This window comes from Pseudoliparis swirei, chromosome 19 (assembly GCF_029220125.1).
Source record: "Pseudoliparis swirei isolate HS2019 ecotype Mariana Trench chromosome 19, NWPU_hadal_v1, whole genome shotgun sequence".
In the NCBI taxonomy this organism is placed as follows: Eukaryota; Metazoa; Chordata; class Actinopteri; order Perciformes; family Liparidae; genus Pseudoliparis; species Pseudoliparis swirei.
The window spans coordinates 11,425,007-11,444,710 of NC_079406.1; the positions used below are offsets into that span (position 1 = coordinate 11,425,007).

Below are 19,704 nucleotides of genomic sequence, written 5' to 3' on the forward strand. Positions count from 1 at the left end.
CAGGTTTGCCCTGGTCCAGCCCCTAAATATGCTGCTATAGGCTTATAGGCTGCTGTGGGACATTTTAGGATACACTGAGTACCTATTTCCTCTTCTCTATCTACTTTTGGATGAATTACTTTCTGGTACACGGCATTCTCCCTCCATTGCTGGCTTGGAGGTAATGTAATCACAAAATGAATCGAAATGCAGAGCTTTTGAATCAGTCAGAAGAGAAGAAAGGCTTTGAAGTCGTACAGTTAATATTGATGAGAGATATTTTGGATCATTAGCAACAGAGATTTCACTTCTTTCTTTTATTTTGCATCAGCAAGGTCAAATGCCTAAAATGTCACACGTAGCTTACATTTTCCAGTAGCTTGATGGAAACACACATATAGGGCAGAAATCTCTAATGAACAACATTACCTATATTATGAGCGATAATAAAAATAATTGTAATAATTAAAAACAATCTAAAAATAGAAATGAGGAACAAAGAAGTGTCACTAACAATCGATGATGGGGGGGGAAACAAATCTCAGTGTTTTTTAGCGTGGATGTGTGATTGCTAGACTAAATTAAGCTTAATTAAGCACTACACTTAATCAAACATTTTAGTTCTGTTGACATGCAAAAGCTACTACATTAGAACAACTTAAAGTAAATTGTCTGACTCAGAGCAATATGAATATGAAGCTGGAGACCACTGCTCAACACATAGTTGTATAATCCTGGTAGCGCTCTACGCATTGTACTACTTGAGCAAGTTACTTTGCCAGTGTCTCTTGCGATCTGGAAACTCTCTGGGCAAGCGGATCTTTTTGAAGTCCTCAATGCATTTCTTTCAGTGGCGGGCCGTGCATTTTCTATCTAGGCCTTCAATGCCGTCTTACTACAGCTGAACAACCTAATGTAAGATATTAGTTCACCAGTGTTCCGGTGCGGGGCTTTTATTGTGAAGGAGCAGACGGAAAAAGATAAAGTTGTCGTGTTTCTTGTGTTATTAAGTAACGTAAAACCCTCAGTTACACTGAGAATTCAGAGAATCGTATCGTACATGTATATGTATATTTCTATCGATGTATGTGTGTGTATTTATACACACACATACATCGATATAAATATGATGAAGATGAAAGTTCCTGTTTACCCAAACACATGACACAATTAATGAGTCTTTTCAATATGTCCCTCTTGTTCTTCACCTGTTCATTGTGCAGCGCCGTTGCCGCTTGTTCGTTGATCTGTAGATCTGCTCCGTGTCCCCAAAAGTTGTCAAAGCACCGATGCTTGTAGGTGCCGAGTCGTACTCTAGTGTCTCGTTGCTGCCTCGGTTAGACAACTCAAGTTTGCAAAGCCAGTGTGGCTCCCAACACCAAATCGATCACTTGCAACAGGCATCCCCAGCAGTCCGGTGTGCAGAGCTTCTCGGAGCCTGAGCCATCGGTAGCGCTCGTAGTTGGAACTTTGAAAGTGGCGAACGAGCCCCTGTCCCGCCTGTGACGGGCTTTGTAGCGTCGGCATCGGTCTTAAAGTTCGTTGAGAATGGCCTTATAATTATATCCTCGACCAAATCGATATCTTCTCCTCCTTCCGCCATTGTGGGTTGAACAAACAGCTTAGTAGTACGCGAATTATTTCGTTTATCAAATTCAGTTTCCTAGTTCTGAGGTTCTGCATCTACCTGCCCATAGACCCCGCCTCTCAATATTGGTAATCCAATCAAAAGACGTGCAGCACTCCGCCTGCTCGCTGCTCCTGTGCCGGTTCCGGGGCCTTCTCGAAGGCCTAGAGGAGCCAACTCTAAAGCTGATTGGTTGACACAACATCGTCATTCCCATTCACTTGAAGCTACCAGCGCCCGCAATGTTGATTCTGAAGGCCTAAGGGCAGATTTTAGCCCCCTGGCAACACACGATGGCTGAATATGATTGGATAAAAGATCAAAGATAAAGACCAGCCCTCCAAATCTCAACCTGGCGCTGGCAGCAGCGCAACCTAGAGGAACGCTATGAAATTAAGAGAAAAACTCTTACTGTGGGAAATAAGTGAATACATATTTGTGGGCAAATATATTTAGAAAAAAATATATATTCTGATGATGTTTAGGCCAGCAGAGAAGGCCTTGCTGGCCCTGACGGCCCGCCACTGATTTCTTTAGATCCTCCACAAGAATCTTCTTCTCCTCTTCCTCCTCATCCAATCCCGACTGGGGGCCACCGTTCTCCCGTGCAGTTGGCCGCGGCAGCGTCTTTAGGTTAAGGGTGGTCGGACGCTCGGGGCTCTCAGCAGGAGGCGGTGTTGAGGGACTGAAGCTAGAAAAAGGTTTGACTGGTGGTAGAGGTGGAAGCAGGATAGGAGGTGACAGAGGTGGGAGGTCGGGGCTGTCTGCAGCAGGAACATGTGGAGGAGGAAGAGGATGGTCCAGGGGCAGTGGGTTTCGTATGTCCAGCGTTGTGATGCAGCTGGTTCCTGGATAACCTTTGGTTTTGCTGTCGGGCTCCACTATGGATGATTCAATATGAGCAGCATCAGGTTGAGAGGTCACCCCTTCAGTGAGAGCTGGGGTGTCAGAGGTCGTTGTCTTGGAAACCACTGATGAACCACCTGCAGCAGGAGAAAATAAGGACAAAGTGTGTACATAGTATATAGTTTGTCTTTTTTGGGAATATGCTTATTATTTTCTGAGTGAGATTTAACAAGGACGATCAATGCCACTCAAATGTGCGACAAAAAATATGAAGCTCCAAGTAGTTTACAGGAGGGGTAAACAATAAGCCAAATTAGCACAGAAAAAGGTGCTCAGCAAGAGAGGAAAGGAAATGAGAGATGAAAAGAGTGTAGGACAGTTGTATTTAATTTCAGAATTACCTTGAATGTACATAATCGTAGAAGGAATATTATCACTCAACGGATGGCGTGGAACCTCCTGACTGAAGTTTGACAGGTCATTTTTTATCTCATCTCTGTGTGAAGACAGAGCAGGTTTCTCTGGTGCGAATTCTTAGAATGGTTGGAGTGGCACATGCACATTCTGCACCTCTTGGTATTTGAAAAACCCTCAGCAATTTTAAATGGGCCTCTCTGTCTTTACAAACAGCCCACTTGTTTCTCTTTCCTTTGATTTCCACTGTCTATGGTAGACAACCTCAGATTGCCTGAGCAAGTCACAACAAACATAAACCATGTCCACAGTGAAGTGGATACTTTGCTCCTTTTGTCTCTTTTTTTGGCCTTCCAATTTGCACTAATACTGGGTCACGGAGAAAACAGTACAATTAGAAGTCTCTTTATGTGTTGTAGGTTGGATTTTGAAAAGGCAGCCAATCCCAAATCTGACCATCACGTACTTGATTGTTGTTCATTTTCATGCTCTCATGTCAGATCCATTTAGGAAAATGTTGACTTCCTCTGGTCATGTCCGCTTCATAAACAATAAACATTATTCCAAGCACAGCCTCTGGTGGAAAGCGTTACGGCTGCAAATGTCGAAAGGAAGATATTTGGAAACTTGTTGTTGTTGTTGTGGTATTTCAATCCGGGCAACGAACTTTCAGAAAATGCTCTGTGCACAGAAACATACAAAAATGTATCCACATGAGGTTGGTCTTACACCAAGTTACATGACCAAGCTATTGCCCATGCACTCTCATGAAGTACATACAATGGCAGTACATGGAAATACACATGCTGAGATATTCATGTACAATATGCCACACACAACCCAAACATACACACACAGACACACACACACATGCACTCAAAAAAATATACATTAAATACAACATGAACCAGTTCAATCGGAAATGAAATTTGATTTATTCACATTAAGTCTATTTAATTGTTTCACTGGATTTAATTCGATCAACCTGAGGCAGGCACGGGCACACCATTCTTTCATCCCAGAACCAGCAAAGCAACAGACCTCGTGCGGATGGAAGGACCGAGTTTGGTAAGCTTTTTATCCATTTTAGTTAACTAGAAACCGATTATTAGATGTCCACATACTTAATGGGTAAGAATAGATTTGCTGTAATATAAGCGTTTCTTTTTTCATTAAGGCGAGTTATCTAGCACTGTAACTAGCACTAGCTAACGATTTAGCTAGTGCTAATGATTTAGCTAGCTAACTAGCTGGGTAACCTGGCTGGGAAAATAGTCATGAAACACCATAAATATGCTATGCATTGCTTTCACAATGGTATCACAAATCCCTTGTCTTATGTTGTGCAATGGCTTGTGCCCTTAGTATTGTGGCATGGTTTACGTCAGGTGGCTAGCACTAGTTAACGACAATGAGCTCTGCCAAAGCACCTAGCCTCCCAAAAGGAGCAACCACTGCAAGCCTGGAGGAAGAAAGAGTTGCCCTCTTGACCGAGGTGAAAAAGAAGAACAATGAGGCTGTGATCAAGGGCAAAATGCATCAGACCTTCTCCTACAGGCGACAGGAAGTGGTTCAGGACATGCCAATGGTAGCTGAATTCCAAAACAGATGGCCTGCCCTGTTTACAATGAGCGAAGTAAGTAAGTTATATAACAATTCAAAAGTTAAAATGTTTCAGTTCTCAATTCATTATCTGATGAATAGTTTACATTCTTAGTTGTGATGAGGTGTACCCACTTTCCTCTTCCCCCACAACCTCTTTCTCACAGCGCTTTGAGCATCTTATTAATGGAAAGGTTTTTTAATGCAATATATTATAATAACTCCAATGCTGCCTTTTTCTTTGTTACTTTTCTCAGGTTAATGCAGAATTCATGCGGATCACAACTATGCCTCTACAAACCAAGTTCATGGCACAACTTGACAGATACTCAGCTGACCTAACCAAGCTCTTCAGCAAGAGAGGCGGGACTGCTGGAAAGAAGATTAGACGCATCATGGAGAGGACGCCTCAGGTATATGAACTTTGCCATTTAGTAGTTGACACTGTAAGAGCCTAGCCTGTCCAAACATGGAACACGGAAGGCAAAGTCGGGGTTAAAATGCAGAGATATGTTTGTTGCACGAAGACAGGTAGGCATCTAAATAATAATAATAATAATCAATCACTTAAAGGTAATAACAGAGCATGAATCAAAACAACTTGTTTTTTGTTTCTTTTCCAAATTCCTTGATTATATGGTTCCTTGTTGTCTAATAAATATGTTGAATCGCTCTAATGTATGTCCTACCTTCTAATTTCTTCGCAAAATGATATTTAACTAATGTTTTTGTAAACGGCGATGTTTACTTCAAAAGTAGAGTTGGATACCTTCTTAGTCAAGCTCAGTCCAGTGTGTTGTTACCATCTCCAGGAAACAACAGCACTCCAGCTTAGTCCTCTTTCAGTTCTTCTGCACAAAAGACAAGTTGGCCTTAATAGTGAGTTGAGAGAAATTCACCAGCATGATGGTCGGCAATTCATAATAGGTTAAGCCTGATATCTGCTGTCCCCTTCCGCAGCTCCATGTGCCTCCCAGGTCTTTCTCTTCTTGCTGGCTGCCCTGGTACCTGCCCTGGCACCTGCCTTGTTTTTTATGGGATAGTAATCATAGATATTCTCTGTTAAATTGCAGTGTGATGACATAAACTCCAGACGAGAACGTGTCCTAAGAAGCCTCTGTGTCTACCTCAATGAGGATGATGAAACTCTCATCAAGGAATACATGGTAAGTAGATGTTATTTCACTCTGGTCTTTGATTACTGATCCTACTTGTTGGAATCTTTTTAGTATTTAAGCGGCACTCGGGTCAATTTGTGGTTTCTTGCCCATAGAACCGCAACGTGGAAGAAGTGGACATAGGGAGTCGGCCACCATGGGACTTCATGTCGTTCGGAAAGAGGGTGCTGATGCAGGGGAAGAGCCTGAGCATGTCGGAGTGGTGATCGAGGGTGTGGAGCTGCTGAGCAACCTGGGAAGCGTTTCTTTTGGATTTTCCATGCTTTTTGGACTGATTTACTGTCTCAACATGAGCTACCCACAAGGGCTCAAATTCACATTTGAGTTCCTCCAGAAGGTGCTGATGAACTTGGATGGCAACAATCTTTCTCCTAAGGTTCAAGCACTTAAAATTAAGATGCTCCAGTAAACTCACTTATAGGTCTGAAGGCCTCATGTTTTGTTTTACATTTTATTTTAGATCTTAAAGAGCAATCAGGATTGTCTTTTTCTCTCTCTCCACTTAAGGAACCAAAACAAACTTTAATTTGTTTTGACATTTGCTCATTAACAATATTATTTGTGTTAGATAGTGGTATATTAAGACAAATCTTGTTCATGGGTCAAGATCATTCCCTTTCACTGACGCCTGGTGCTAATGTTCGGTGGTCAATATTATTCCCTCACTGAGGCCTGCCATTTATTCCAGAAGCTTCCAAATTGTGTTCATTTAAGTGGTATGGCGAGGCAAAAAAAAACTGAAGAGTTGTGATGTTAATAAATGTTTGACTTTAATTTGACATGTGTGGCTTTTTCAAAATATTAGGATCATGTAATCTAACCAAATACATTGGGTTCATGCATAATATATAAATAATAATAATATAAAAGTGTATATTATTATTATTAATACCTGAGTAAGTGCAATTTAATTGATTTAATGTTGAGTTATCTAATTTAGTCATGTTGAATGAACATGATTAAGAAAGATGGATTGAAAATATTAGGTTAATCCAAATACATTGGGTTCATGCATAATACCTGAGTAAGTGCAATTTAATTGATTTAATGTTGAGTTATATAATTTATTCATGTTGAATGAACATGATTAAGAAACATGGATTGAAATTTGATTTTTTTACATTCGAGCTATGTGATCAAAATAGATGGAAAATTGTCATGTAATTGAAATGCATCCATTTTAACTTTTGGGCTTAAATATTTGTTTGAGTGTGTGCACAGACATGCGAAGACGCACAAGTGCCTCTTTCGCTCTTGTCATAAACCTTCTTGTATAACTGGAAAAGCTGGTTGTGAGAATATTCTCCCACTTTCTTGGCTTTTTGAATACAAGTGTGTGTATGTGTATTTGTGTGTCTGCGTGCGTGCATGTGTGCGCTTGTGATAGAAAAGGGCCTGTGTGTGAGATTAAGTGAGTGTCGTCTTGTGCATTTGTGCATTCATGTACTGTATGTTTAGGTGTCGGTTTGCGTGTGTGTGTATGTGTGTGTGTGTGTGTGGGGGGTGGTTGTGTGTTTGTGTGTGTGTGTGTGTCATTATATTCTGTGCATGTACTGGCATTTGAAAGAAGGGCAGATAAAGACATTGAGAAAGAAAGAAGATGGGGGATTGGCAGGCACATGTTCACCACTGTGTGTGTTTGTGCCCTCCATTCATTCAATGTCTCTCACAATAAATACATGTTTGAGGGCCGCCTGGACGTAGGAGGTGCTATTGGGGCTTAGTAGTGTCGTAGGAATAATCCACTGGGGGATGGGCTCCATGTTTTCCTCCACCACTAAGCCTTGTGGAGGAGAACAGCGAAAGAGAGCACTCAACCCGTTTCCCCGGGCCACTTCTCCAGGGATATATGCAAAAGCCAGAGCACTTTCTTACACATCCTCTGCTCTCTCTGGCTCGTTTCCATCTGTTCAGTGTGACACATCCCTCCGTTGTCATCATTACTGTTATTAACACTAATGTACCACTGTTGCCAGGGTTTAGCACCTCTGTCACAAAATGTCTCCTTGACGGTGTGCAATGTCTTTTTTAACCTAACCTTCTCATTGGTGTATTATTTGGTTTGTGTGTACTTTTTAGATTGGTGCAACATCTGTGTGGAAGGGCACTAAACAACCTTGTTAGCTTCATTGTTGCCACTGACAGGTATTGTGACCAAGGAAAGGGGATACTGGCAAACAAGAGGACAGCATCATCTCCATGGTAATGACAAAATGTTGTGCAGGAGTCAGAGCTACATGTATGCATAAAAATGTCTCTCAGGCTGAGAGGAGCCTTTTAGTGTGAAGTTGAACGTATACGGCTCTATCCTGCTGTTCCAAAGGGAGCTCACGCTCCATAGTTTCAGCAATTACTGCATGTTCTAATCTAATGACCTATTCAGCTCAGATATCTCAACATCTGCTTTGTGAAATAGCACCTAATGACAAAGTGGGCCTCACCTATACTGCCTGCATTGTCTTGAAAGCAAACAGGGCTGTAATCAGAGACACAACTACATTATTCTGACTAAAAGCAAAAGCACAGTCACAATCACTGGAGTGTGCACACAAGTCTCTGAGCAATTACATATCAGTCCGGGAGGCAGACACAGTCACCTCATTTAAGAGTCGACTTAAGACCTTCCTCTTTGACAGAGCTTATAGTTAGGGCTGAATCAGGTTTGCCCTGGTCCAGCCCCTTGATATGCTGCTATAGGCTTATAGCTGCCGGGGGACGTTTTAGGATGCACTGAGTACCCATCTCCTCTTTTTTCTCTCCTTAAGGATGAATTTTCATCTCTCAATCACACGTTACTAACTCTGCTTTCTCCCCGGAGTCCTTTTGACTTCACGTCTCATGGGGTCATCGGACCCTATGAGACGGCATAGATCCTATCTGCCTGATGGATCATCGAGGTCTGGATCGTGGAATTCCTGCTCCTGACTACGCCATTGTCCTATTGAGACTCCGCCCACTGTTGAGACTCCGCCCACTCCTCCTCCCCACCGCCATCTGCCTGATGGATCGTGGAGGTCTCCATCGTGGAATATGCCTACTATGAACTATTCATACACTCTGTCACATTCATTGAATGTATTTAAACTCTAAATCTGTCCTTCTGTACACATTACATCTATTGCACCTGTCCATCCTGGAGAGGGATCCTCCTCTGTTGCTCTCCTGAAGGGTTCTTCCCTTTTTTCCCCCCTGAAGGGTTATTTGGGAGTTTTTCCTGGTCCGATGCGAGGTTTTGGGGCAGGGATGTCTATATGTACAGATTGTAAAGCACTCCGAGACAAATTTGTAATTTGTGAAATTGGGCTATACAAATAAACTGAATTGAATTGAATTGAATATCTGTCAATCTACATAACGTAGAGGAAATGCGTGACATAAACAGCTGAAGACCCGGGGATCCGCTGAAAATTGTGAAAAGCAAAACCAGGGAGAAGAGGTTCGAGGAATGAAAAGAGAAATGAGAATTATTTGTGGTTTGAAAAACTCTCTTATATGATTTTTCTATTTGCAGACTTGCACAAATCTACAATCTACTTCTTGTCTTCTTGTCCTGCTCATTCGGCTGCTCCACTTTATCTTCCCCTGCTTTAAACACCCTGAGCTTCAACCACAACACATTACCAGCCTGACTAAGCGCCCTAAAGCCCATCCTGGCAACCCTCAGCCCTGCAGAGTCTGCAGCCCCCCATGTAACCTGCTTCTCATCTCCTGCAGGATTTCAGCAAGGGTCCAACCCTGCTCAGGACTGCAGCACTCAGGACAATTCTGCCTGTCCAGATTACTGATAATTAGAGGGGTAGATTAGAGCCCAAGTCTCCAGATGGCCGTGGTGAATGCTGTCCTATAAACAGAGTTGACAGACACACTGACAACTCACTGCTGAAAGCAAGACACATTCGATCAACAAAGACAAAGTGACTGCTCGCGGCTTTGTTACATTGTTTTCATTACACTGATTTACTGTGTCATATGTAACTTTAGTGGAAGGCTGTGTTGATTTGTTGTAATTTGACACTAAACCTTATTAGCCAACATTTTATTTAAAATCTCTTCAGCATATAAAGATTACTTGTTCTCCCTCCGTCAGTGATTGATGGCTTGCAATTAAAACGCATCAAATTGGAGTAATTTATGTCAACTGCAAAGAAAGAAACTGTAGCATACGCTATAAACAGATTATGAGCCAATAGGCCACAAACATAAACGCACCAATTTCTAAGGCTAAATGTATTTATACATATGAGCATACAGTGCTCTGCTGATTACTGATTAACAAGACATAATAATATCCATACAATAAAACCATAGATTCAAACAACATAAAAACAATCCAGAAATACAAATCCAGAAATGTAAGTAATTCAATTCAATTCAGTTTATTTGTATAGCCCAATTTCACAAATTACAAATTTGTCTCGGAGTGCTTTACAATCTGTACACATAGACATCCCTGCCCCAAAACCTCACATCGGATCAGGAAAAACTCCCAAATAACCCTTCAGGGGGAAAAAAGGGAAGAAACCTTCCGGAGAGCAACAGAGGAGGATCCCTCGCCAGGATGGACAGGTGCAATAGATGTCATGTGTACAGAAGGACAGTAATGCATGGTTTCCCCTTACAAAGAACCCAAAGTTGTAATGACATTTCTGGTGAAGACATATTATGTTGACTCGCTGGCTTGCAATTGTATTTTTTAGGATAATAGTTAACAACATTTTTTTAAACTATAAAAAATACAACTTTATCCTATTCCCAGTGTGTTTTTCATTCTTGATATTTTGGTCTTGAACATTTTAGTCAGCTACAAATGTCTTTTTCGGCGGTTGGCTGTGTTTAGCTCTATCCTCTCTTCACCTCTGCAAAGAAAACGAGATGGCGACAGCCAAAAGGATGGCCAAAATGTTAATCTCAAGGATTTCAAACAGCAGTACATAAACAATTGGGGACGCCACAGAGACAACATCAACCCCTTATATACGAACACATAGAGGCTGTGGCTTTAAGGGATAAAACCTGTGGCAAATAAAACGGTTCTCCGTAGAATACTCTTGATGGATGGATTTTAGATGAAATCCTTTGAACAAAAAAAGGTTCTTTGTAGAACACCTTCATTAGGTTATTGACAGCACCCTTAGAGGGTGGACACGTTCTAGATAGACCCTCTTGAGAGAGTTACGAGTAGAACCATTAAACCTTAAAAAGATTGCGGAACCTTTACAAATGGCTCTATCGGGAACCATGAAGGGACAAGCAGAAGAACCCTTTATGGTTCTAGGAAGCACTTTTATGAGTTTCGCTCAGGAAGTTCAACTGTCTTCTACTTGTTTCCTAAGTCAGTTACTGCCACGTTGCTCAATTAGGCATTTCTCTTTTTCTCGGTCCTCTTACCCTCTTTTCTTTTTAACGCTCACAAATACACATTCTCTATGGTACTGCCTGTGAGGAACGTTGCCAGTTGTGTTCTCCTCCTTTAGCTGCTTTCCCTTTAAACCCTAGAACTTTAACTTCCCTTTAAACCCCTACAACTTTTTGAAACTCTGACTCACTCCTTCAACTAATCTCATGTTCCCTCATTCCCTCATTGTATTTCCACACATCCCTCATGCTTTCTTCTGTCACTTATTCTTTCTGTCTTGGACCTCAAAATAGAAAAGAAACAATTGTGTAGTCAAAGAGAATAAAAAGGGGCAACATGGAGAGAGCGAGAGAGTTGCAGATGCAGATACATCCATGTTGTACACATCTGACTCCATGGTTGTCTTACTATAAATAACCCAACACACAATGAGATAGAGATGCCCTGACCCACCGCTACTGTACTCTGTGCATTGTCGGCATACCATGTTGTCGTCAAGGACAAACACAGTAGGGCTCGAACTCCCATATGTGTCCAATTAATCAGACAAAAAGCATGCAAAGCTCTCTGCTTACTTTCACACATAACATGCACACATACATTATGTCACATACTGATGGAGAAAGTGAGGCCTTAGGCTGCTGCATGCTCTCTCCAGTTAGCCATTACATGCTCTTATGGGCCAATGCTATTCCCAGGTAATTAGCAGCAATAATGCTTTTCAACACAAGCGTGGATTTCTCCTGTCTACTGCTGTTGAGAGAGCATGCGGGATGCAAAAGGCTTGTGTGCCTGCTAATGCCTTTTTAACTGATCACAAAGAAGAGTGAAAAGATGGCAGCCAATTAGATCTAAAACCTCACAGCTCCGAGTCATTAGCCTCGCGCAGGAAGGCTGGTGCACATCTCCCAGCAGCCTCCCTCCCTCTGTGCATGTATATGTCTGTGTATAGAGAGGCCTACTGCCGGGTCAGCATATTTGTGAGACAGAGAGTGCAACTCGTTCATTACCCTCTTGGCCCCCATACCAAGCCAGCTCTATCCAACACAACGCACACCCAAGCCAAAACCCCACCTAAGCACAAACACCACAACAAGAAAATCAGAGCCAAAATATACTGACACACAGATTCAAAAGTCAACAAGAAATCAGGGAAGACATAAACAAGTGCAGAGCCACAGATGGTTGCAACAGAAACAGCAGAAACAGCTCATCTGATAGTCCGACCGATCTCAGATTTTGAGAAAATTACTCACTGTGGCGTTCTGTGCTGTCACTCCAACTCATGCTATTTTAAAAAGAGACTGCATTCAGGGAACCTGATCTGGTTATATTCTATTTAAAATACACAACTCACAATTCACCTCAATATGAGGATGATATTTTTTTTCTGTTGGAAATTATAGATTTTCCCTTTTTTTATGTAATCAAACTCAATATTAGTCCCAACCATACTGAGTAATCCCATGGTTCTACATCCGTCTGGTTCAACTGAATCCCTCAGTGTTGACAGAGCACACAATACAGCAAGTGAGGGCTTTGCTTGTCAGGAGCGTCAAGCACCTCTCTGAATAACAGAACATTTCACATTGCCCAGGAAGAGAGATACGATGAGAACCAAATCCATCCTAGTGAAATAATCTCCCACTCTTATCTAACTTCTACCTGGTTATCTGTCTCACTGTCTCTCTGCTTTCTTGCCCCATTTTCCCGATCCCTTTGACATACATCCGTTCCAGTTCTCCTCTGCTCTCCACCTTTCTTTTTCCAAATAAGGGAAATGATGACCCAGCTGGCTACGAGACAAGGCGGTCATTACAAGAGAGGAAAGGCTTGCCATGTAGAGTGACAATAGCACCACAGGGACACGACGTAGGTCAAATCACTGCCTCAAGGTAGAGAGAACAGCCTTGTTCTCTCATGGTGCATTTCCTTTTGCTAGTCATGGCAATATTTTCATAATGTATTGCATGTATTACCTTGTGGTAGGAACACAAAAGTATATATAAAACAAAATAATGGATTTATTAAGTCGATTGTGTGCTGTGTGGTTATAGCTAGTAATGCAATCTGCTATTTAGAGGGTTTTTTCAAAAGCAACATTTCAAAATATCTTTATTGTAAGACTTGGATATAACAGGAACACCACTGTTGACACAACTATAACCTGCTTCTTGTTTGGCACACAAAACAGTGTGGTACACTTTAAGGTTTCACAACAAAGTGTTTAAACCCAGCAGCATTTTCATCACAGCCTGTCTCGTGAACCTCGTTGATGCTTGTCACACATCTATTACTGTGAATGTTGAGTCTCTTAGAGACTCATGGAGTTAAAGAGTGAGAGCGGTTTGGGACACCGATGGCTGAAATTTCACACAGTAGGTGTGTTTCTCCATGCCTGTGCAAATGACATAACTTTGGGCTCCCGATAGGTGTGCTGGAGGACAGTGACTGAGGAACTTTGTCTGTGACTGTGTTGGTTTGGACTGAAGACACACTGCAGGCACAGTATTGTCAACAGGGATTCATCACAACATGGATGACCTGCAAATTCCTGTTGTTAAACTCTGACAAAACTGAAGTTATTTTACTCGGCCATGAACACCTCAGAGATCAATTATCTGGTGATTGCCCTGGCATTCAACACCACTGTATAGAATCTTGCTGTTATCTTTGATCAGGACTTGTCCTTTAACTCTCACATGAAGCAGATCTCATGGACTGCATTTTTTCATCTACGTAATATTCCAAAATTAGACACATCTCGTCTCAAAAAGATGCAGGAAAACTGGTCCACACGTTGGTTACTTCTAGACTAGATTACTGCATCTCCTTATTATAAGGCTGCTCTAATAAGTCTCTTAGGTCCCTCCAGTTGATCAAAAATGCTGCATCTCGTATACTCACTAAAACTAAGAAGAGAGATCACATTACTCCTGTTTTAGCTGCTCTGCACTGGCTCCCCGTAAAACCAAGAATCACATTTTAAATTATTCTGCTCACCTACAAAGCCTTGATTGGTGATGCTCCATGATATCTTAAGGAGCTTGAAGTACCATATTGTCCCACTAGAGAGCTGCGCTCACTAAATGCGGGGCTACTTGTGGTTCCTAGAGTCTTAAAAAAAAGGATGGGAGCCAGAGCCTTCAGTTATCAAGCTCCTCTTTTATGGAACCAGCTTCCACCTTCAGTCTGGGAGGCAGACGCAGTCACCTCATTTAAGAGTAGACTTAAGACTTTCCTCTTCGATAGTCTTATAGTTAGGGCTGAATCAGGTTGGCTCTGGTCCAGCCCCCAGATATGCTGCTATAGGCTAATAAGCTGCTGGGGGACATTTTCTCTACTTATGGACATTTTTTTGATAGAGCTAGTTAGGGCTGAATCAGGTTTGCCCTGGTCCAGCCCCTGGATAATGCTGCTATATGCGTATAGGCTGCTGGGGGACGTTTTAGGCTACACTGAGCACCTACTCCTCTTCTCTCTCTACTTTTGGATGAATTTTCATCTCTCCATTGCACATTACTAACTCTGCTTCCTCTCCGGAGTCCTTGTGACTTCACGTCTCATAGGGTCCATTGGACCTGGCTAGGTCTGATGCCATGGCCCTGCTGATGCCCCGCCCACTCCTCCTCTCTACCTCCATCTGCCTGATAAATCATGGAGGTCTGGATCGTGGTCCATGCCTACCACCAACTATCCATACACTCTGTCATACTCATTGAATGTGTTGTAACTCTGTAATGATTCCTTCTTTACATATGACATCTATTGCAACTGTCCATCCGCGGAGAGAGATCCTTCTCTGTTGCTCTTGTGAAGGTTTCTTCCCTTTTATCCCTTTGAAGGGTTTTATTTTTAGGGAGTTTTTCCTGATCCGATGTGAGTTCCTGGGACAGGGATGTCGTATGAGGCAAATTTGTGATATTGGGCTAAACTAAATAAACTGAATTGAATTGAATCACGCATTCCAGAGGGCAACAAAAATCATCTTCTTTTAGTCTGACCTGAAGCTCATTCAGGCAAGACTGAGATAAGGTTTCAGACTCTCAAACTAAGCTAATTAGAATGTGCTAATCTCTTGGTATAAAACTGCCTCATCTAGATAAACATAACCCTGGTTGTTGTCAAGCGTAAAGTATGTCCACTGTTGTCATTGTTTTTTTTATAATTTATTTTTCAATGACAACAGATATAAACCAAACAAATCTTATGAAGCCTAAACAAGTTTCAAGATGTTTTACTCTAAATTGTAACTAGGTCAATTATTGGCAACATAAGTGTTTCGTAAGCTGCTTTAAAATAGGCTGCCATACATATGCATTTCCTCATTTCTATCTCAGCTCGACCTTTTTGGTCAATTTGTAGAAAAACAAAAGACCAGGCTCAGTAGAAAAAGAGAGAGAAAATGTTTGGAGAAAAAGTGTGAAAGCAGATGGGAGGGGGAGAGAGAGAGAGAGAGAGAGAGATTGTGCCTGAGGTTAGAGTGTTGAACACTTAATATAAGTAGCTTTTGTGTCCAAGGACATATCCTTGAATGGGAAATGGTAAGGCTTAAATTTGAATTGTTTTACTTGTGATTCAGTGGAATTACTGCTGAAAATAAAAAAACGGACACATGGTGAATACATGTGTCACTTTCTTTCTGGTTTGTATTTAATATAATTCAATACAGAGAAAACATTTAGTCATGAATGGAAAATACAACCCGAATAGAAAGAAAACATCTTTTATTTGACAAATCCACTTTGTTTATTCGCTGAACACTTTATTTCAGTGGTCTCTGGCTGCAGCGACACACTGCAGCAGGTCTAACATATGGACTCAGATCTAAACAGCACTTCATCACACTGAAACACAACATTAACCTTTCTAGACCGTTTCAGAATACATTTATTGTGACTGCCAGAACAACAAGCTGGTAGCTTATAGAAGAAATCCTGCACTGTGCTGCTCAATGGCTGTTTCTCAAATTCATCCTCTTCTTCATAATCTTGTTACAGCATCGACAATTGGGATATTTTCATAACTCCCGTCTGCACTTTCAAGTCATCAGCTGGATTTTGTGTGCCTTTATTTTGTATTTTTGTCTGAGGTAGGCTATATGATGTGCAGGCCTGTCCTGAGGCTGTGTCTGGAACAACCCTTGATCATAACTTGCACCTAAAGTCATACCGGCTTGCCATAAACTGCCCTCACAGTGCCCTTGCTCCAGGAGAGAGAACACATTGGGCTTGTCTGGCTACGGCGTAATCCTACCTGTTCTTGTGGTTATTCACATCAACAAATATTCAACAGCGTAAACTAATACCAAACTGGGTATTAAGAATAACATTATTGTTTAGAGAACACTCAAAACATTATCCGCTCATGTGACTACCACATTTTTCTGGGAACAACATGTCGTTGTGGTGTAAGCCTCAAGAAGCGCTTCACAACCTAAATGCTCCTAAATATTTTATTGAGCAAAGAAATGTCAAAGAAGCATGAGTGAAACAAATAGAGCAGTGGGCTGTGAGTGACGTAACAACATTTCCTCCGCCCTCCCAGCGAGAGTTATTAAAATACTGAAAGCTCTATTGCACAATCAATACACACAACTCATCCGGCAACCATTTTTTCTTTTTTCTTTCTGTCCAACCACATTTTGTGACATTTGAGATTACATTGTTGTTTGTCAAAGCCTGCTGCTTGTTCATTTCCAATCAGCCTATTTTTGAGAAGGAGACTCCACACACCTACAATCTACTTATCCCTTTCAAAATAAAAAGCTCAATGCATTTTCCTCGCTGTCCATGTGGCTGTATTATCATAAATCGTGTTCACGCATAACAGCAGCGGAACAGATTACTACTGTACTGTAGAAACGACTGTTCATAAGTGCATGGTACTGGACACAAGAAAAACTGAATTGTGTTACATTTATTTTCTATACTTGGGCTGCTCACGTCCCTCAAGGCTGATAAGATGTCCAATTATTTGGTAATTTAGTTCAGAGAAGCAGGAGAGAGTCCGATCTGCTCGGGTGAGCAGCCAAAGTATACTGTACATCACGGCCTCTCTATAAAGCCCTTTAGCTTACGCCCTTTAATAGTCATGTAGACACACCAGGGTGCTTATTTAACAAAATTAGCTCTTGGATACAGTATTATGCTTCACCTAGGCAGATACAATATATAGAGTACAAAAGGAGAAACGTACATAGAAGGTATCAGTCTCTGCAGGAAAGGCTGTGGGGTCGCTGTGGTCGAGGACCAGGAACTACAACTAGATGGCGCAGTGGTTTAAACAAGGGCCAACCAGATTCGACCTATAAAGAGTCAGAGCAGCAGCTGGATACCGTCTATAGGATAAAAACTGGCGAGGCTGCAGAGAGATGGAGGGGCACAACATCTACGGTACATCTACTGGTGCAGGAGCCATCAGAGAGAGAAGGACAGGATGGCTGGAGGCTGGAGGGTGGGGTGGGGGGGCACTTGGAGACAGGGTGGGGGACCAGGGGAACAAAGCCGGTCTCACTCACGGTAGAACACATATTCAGTGTAGCTGGTCCAGATCTTGTCGTCCGTCTGCTCATGAGCAAAGGCGCAGGTCCCTGTGGAATTACAGGCCACCATATGGAAGCCCGCATCCGCCAGCTTGTCAAAAGCCTGCTCCAGAAAGGTGAACTTCAGATAGTAACGGGACGTGTAGCGGTCAGGGGAGCGGTCTGGGTCACGGCTCTCGTTCAGGGTCTCCCCAAACACCTCTTTGACCAGAGAGGTCTTCCCACACACCATGATCCGTGCCACACGGCGGAATTTGGCATCAGTTTGGCTGTCACGACCCAGGGTGTATGAGCCTCGGTAGCCAATGGTGATGAACCCGGACCGCTTGGTGTCCATGGAACTGGGGACCAGGCTGGCACAGGCAGCGGCTGCAGCCCCCAGAGAGCCAAGGTTACGGGACGTGTCAATCCCTGGTGAGGAGTCCTCTGGGTCGCTCTGACATCCCTCGTCGCCAAGGGAGTTCTGCTTGCTTATTTTGGGTGCCAGTAGCTTGACAAGCTCTGACAGGTTGAAGAACTCAGCCTCCCTTTGCAGTCGCCCGCGCTCAGGGAAGTGGTCTGGTAGAACTAGTTGCTGGTCCCGCATGTAGTCCAGGATGTAACGGAACAGGAAACCATCACGGTCAACAAAGAAGCGACCCTTGGTGTCCCTGGCCAGTCCTTTGGCTGACTTTCTACTGAACATCTCCCACAACAGGGAGTCTGGCACACTTGTGAGGGTAGAAAAGCGGGTTATGTACACCTGACCACCAACATTGAGCTCTATAATCTCTGGGAAGGGTACTTCCTCCCCAGATATGCCACTGTCTGGTAAAGCCATGGTTTATTCCTGCCTCACAGGTGAAATTAAATGCTGCTTTAAAATGTTTTATCTCAGTGGCAGTGAAATTTCAAATGACAGGGGTTCAAATATGATTTTCAGTGGAACCCTTTACAGTGGTTGGTGAGGCCTGTTGCTCAAAGATTGTAGGTCCTGCTGTGTGGATCGCCCGCACACTTGGTATGCGGTCAAGAAAAGCAGACAAATAAAACAGTCTCACAAACGCACCCTTTATTCTAACTACGGATTTTTCCAATAATCACTAACACATAGCGCAGAGTATTTCAGGCAGCGTTGAATGGAGCGGGTAATGTCCACGTCCTTTACGCGCCAATATATGTGATTAAGTTAAATTCTGCTTTTGACACCAGTTCTGAGCAGAAAATGGACGATTGGCACAACTGACCATAACGACTTATCTTTCTCTAATTTCGATCGGTTGTCCTGCCGCAAACAGGATCAGGTGGCCCAACTTCAATTAGGCAATCCATAGTTGGTGATATCTGTGGGGGTCCCGCAAACGAAAAGCCACGTGACGAAGAGGATGGTGCCAAAGTAGTGAGAGAAGAGGAAGCTGTATAAAAATACCTCCAAGGTTTCCATCACTTGCAGGTCAAATTCGCGCGAGGTGGTCAGCTATTCAGTCCCTCCGCTCCTCTTTCCTGTCAGACTGTCCTGTCTGCTGCAACCTAGCAGAGGGTACAGCGTTATCCACTCCAGTTAGCCACGCCCACGCGCGGTGACGCGAGTCCGCTGTGATCCAGGTCAGAGTATCCTGTTTTCTTAGACGGGTATAAATGATCAGGCGAGGTCCTTTACTGTATATGCTTAAAGACTGCATGGGTAAATGCGTTCTGACCATTTTCCTGAAAGTTTAATTATAATAGTTGTCTTAAATAAATACATAATGCGATAGAATCCATTCAAAGAGAGTCTCATTTTTGGAGTTGGTCCTGTAATTGTTTCTTGGAGTGAATGAACAATGAACTAAGAAAAGAGTATCAAACTGGCTAAATATTATAACACGAGAGTCTCATTAAAACCAAGCGCTGACTTCGAACTGGGTTTGCATTTAATTTAGATGCGTTTCATTTTGGCAACACATTTATAAATTAGTGCAGTCTGGCTCTAAGAGAAGGATGGGATAACAGTGACATCTAGTGACTACTCAGAGTTTTTTGTTGTCTTCCAAAGCATTAACGATGGATTCTCATCAGATATTTAGCAAACATGTTGCTATACGCTAATATTCTAGTTAAAGCCCCCCCACCCACCCATCCACTCAAAATGTGTCGTCTTACTTGGATGTTTTACCATCAATGGGCGGATTATGCATGA

General features: G+C 42.5%; 1 protein-coding gene across 1 annotated transcript; it reads right to left on the reverse strand.

Moving 5' to 3' along the window:
• Positions 1 to 277: 277 nt before the first annotated feature.
• Positions 278 to 19,019, reverse strand: kctd12b (potassium channel tetramerisation domain containing 12b). The gene is made up of 2 exons (XM_056439564.1): positions 17,523 to 19,019; positions 278 to 2,589 (listed from the first exon to the last, which is right to left on the reverse strand). Exons 1-2 carry the CDS (start codon positions 18,364 to 18,366, stop codon positions 2,015 to 2,017), a joined length of 1,419 nt encoding a protein of 472 aa, XP_056295539.1. The 5' UTR covers positions 18,367 to 19,019; the 3' UTR covers positions 278 to 2,014.
• Between the last annotated feature and the right edge of the window lie 685 nt (positions 19,020 to 19,704).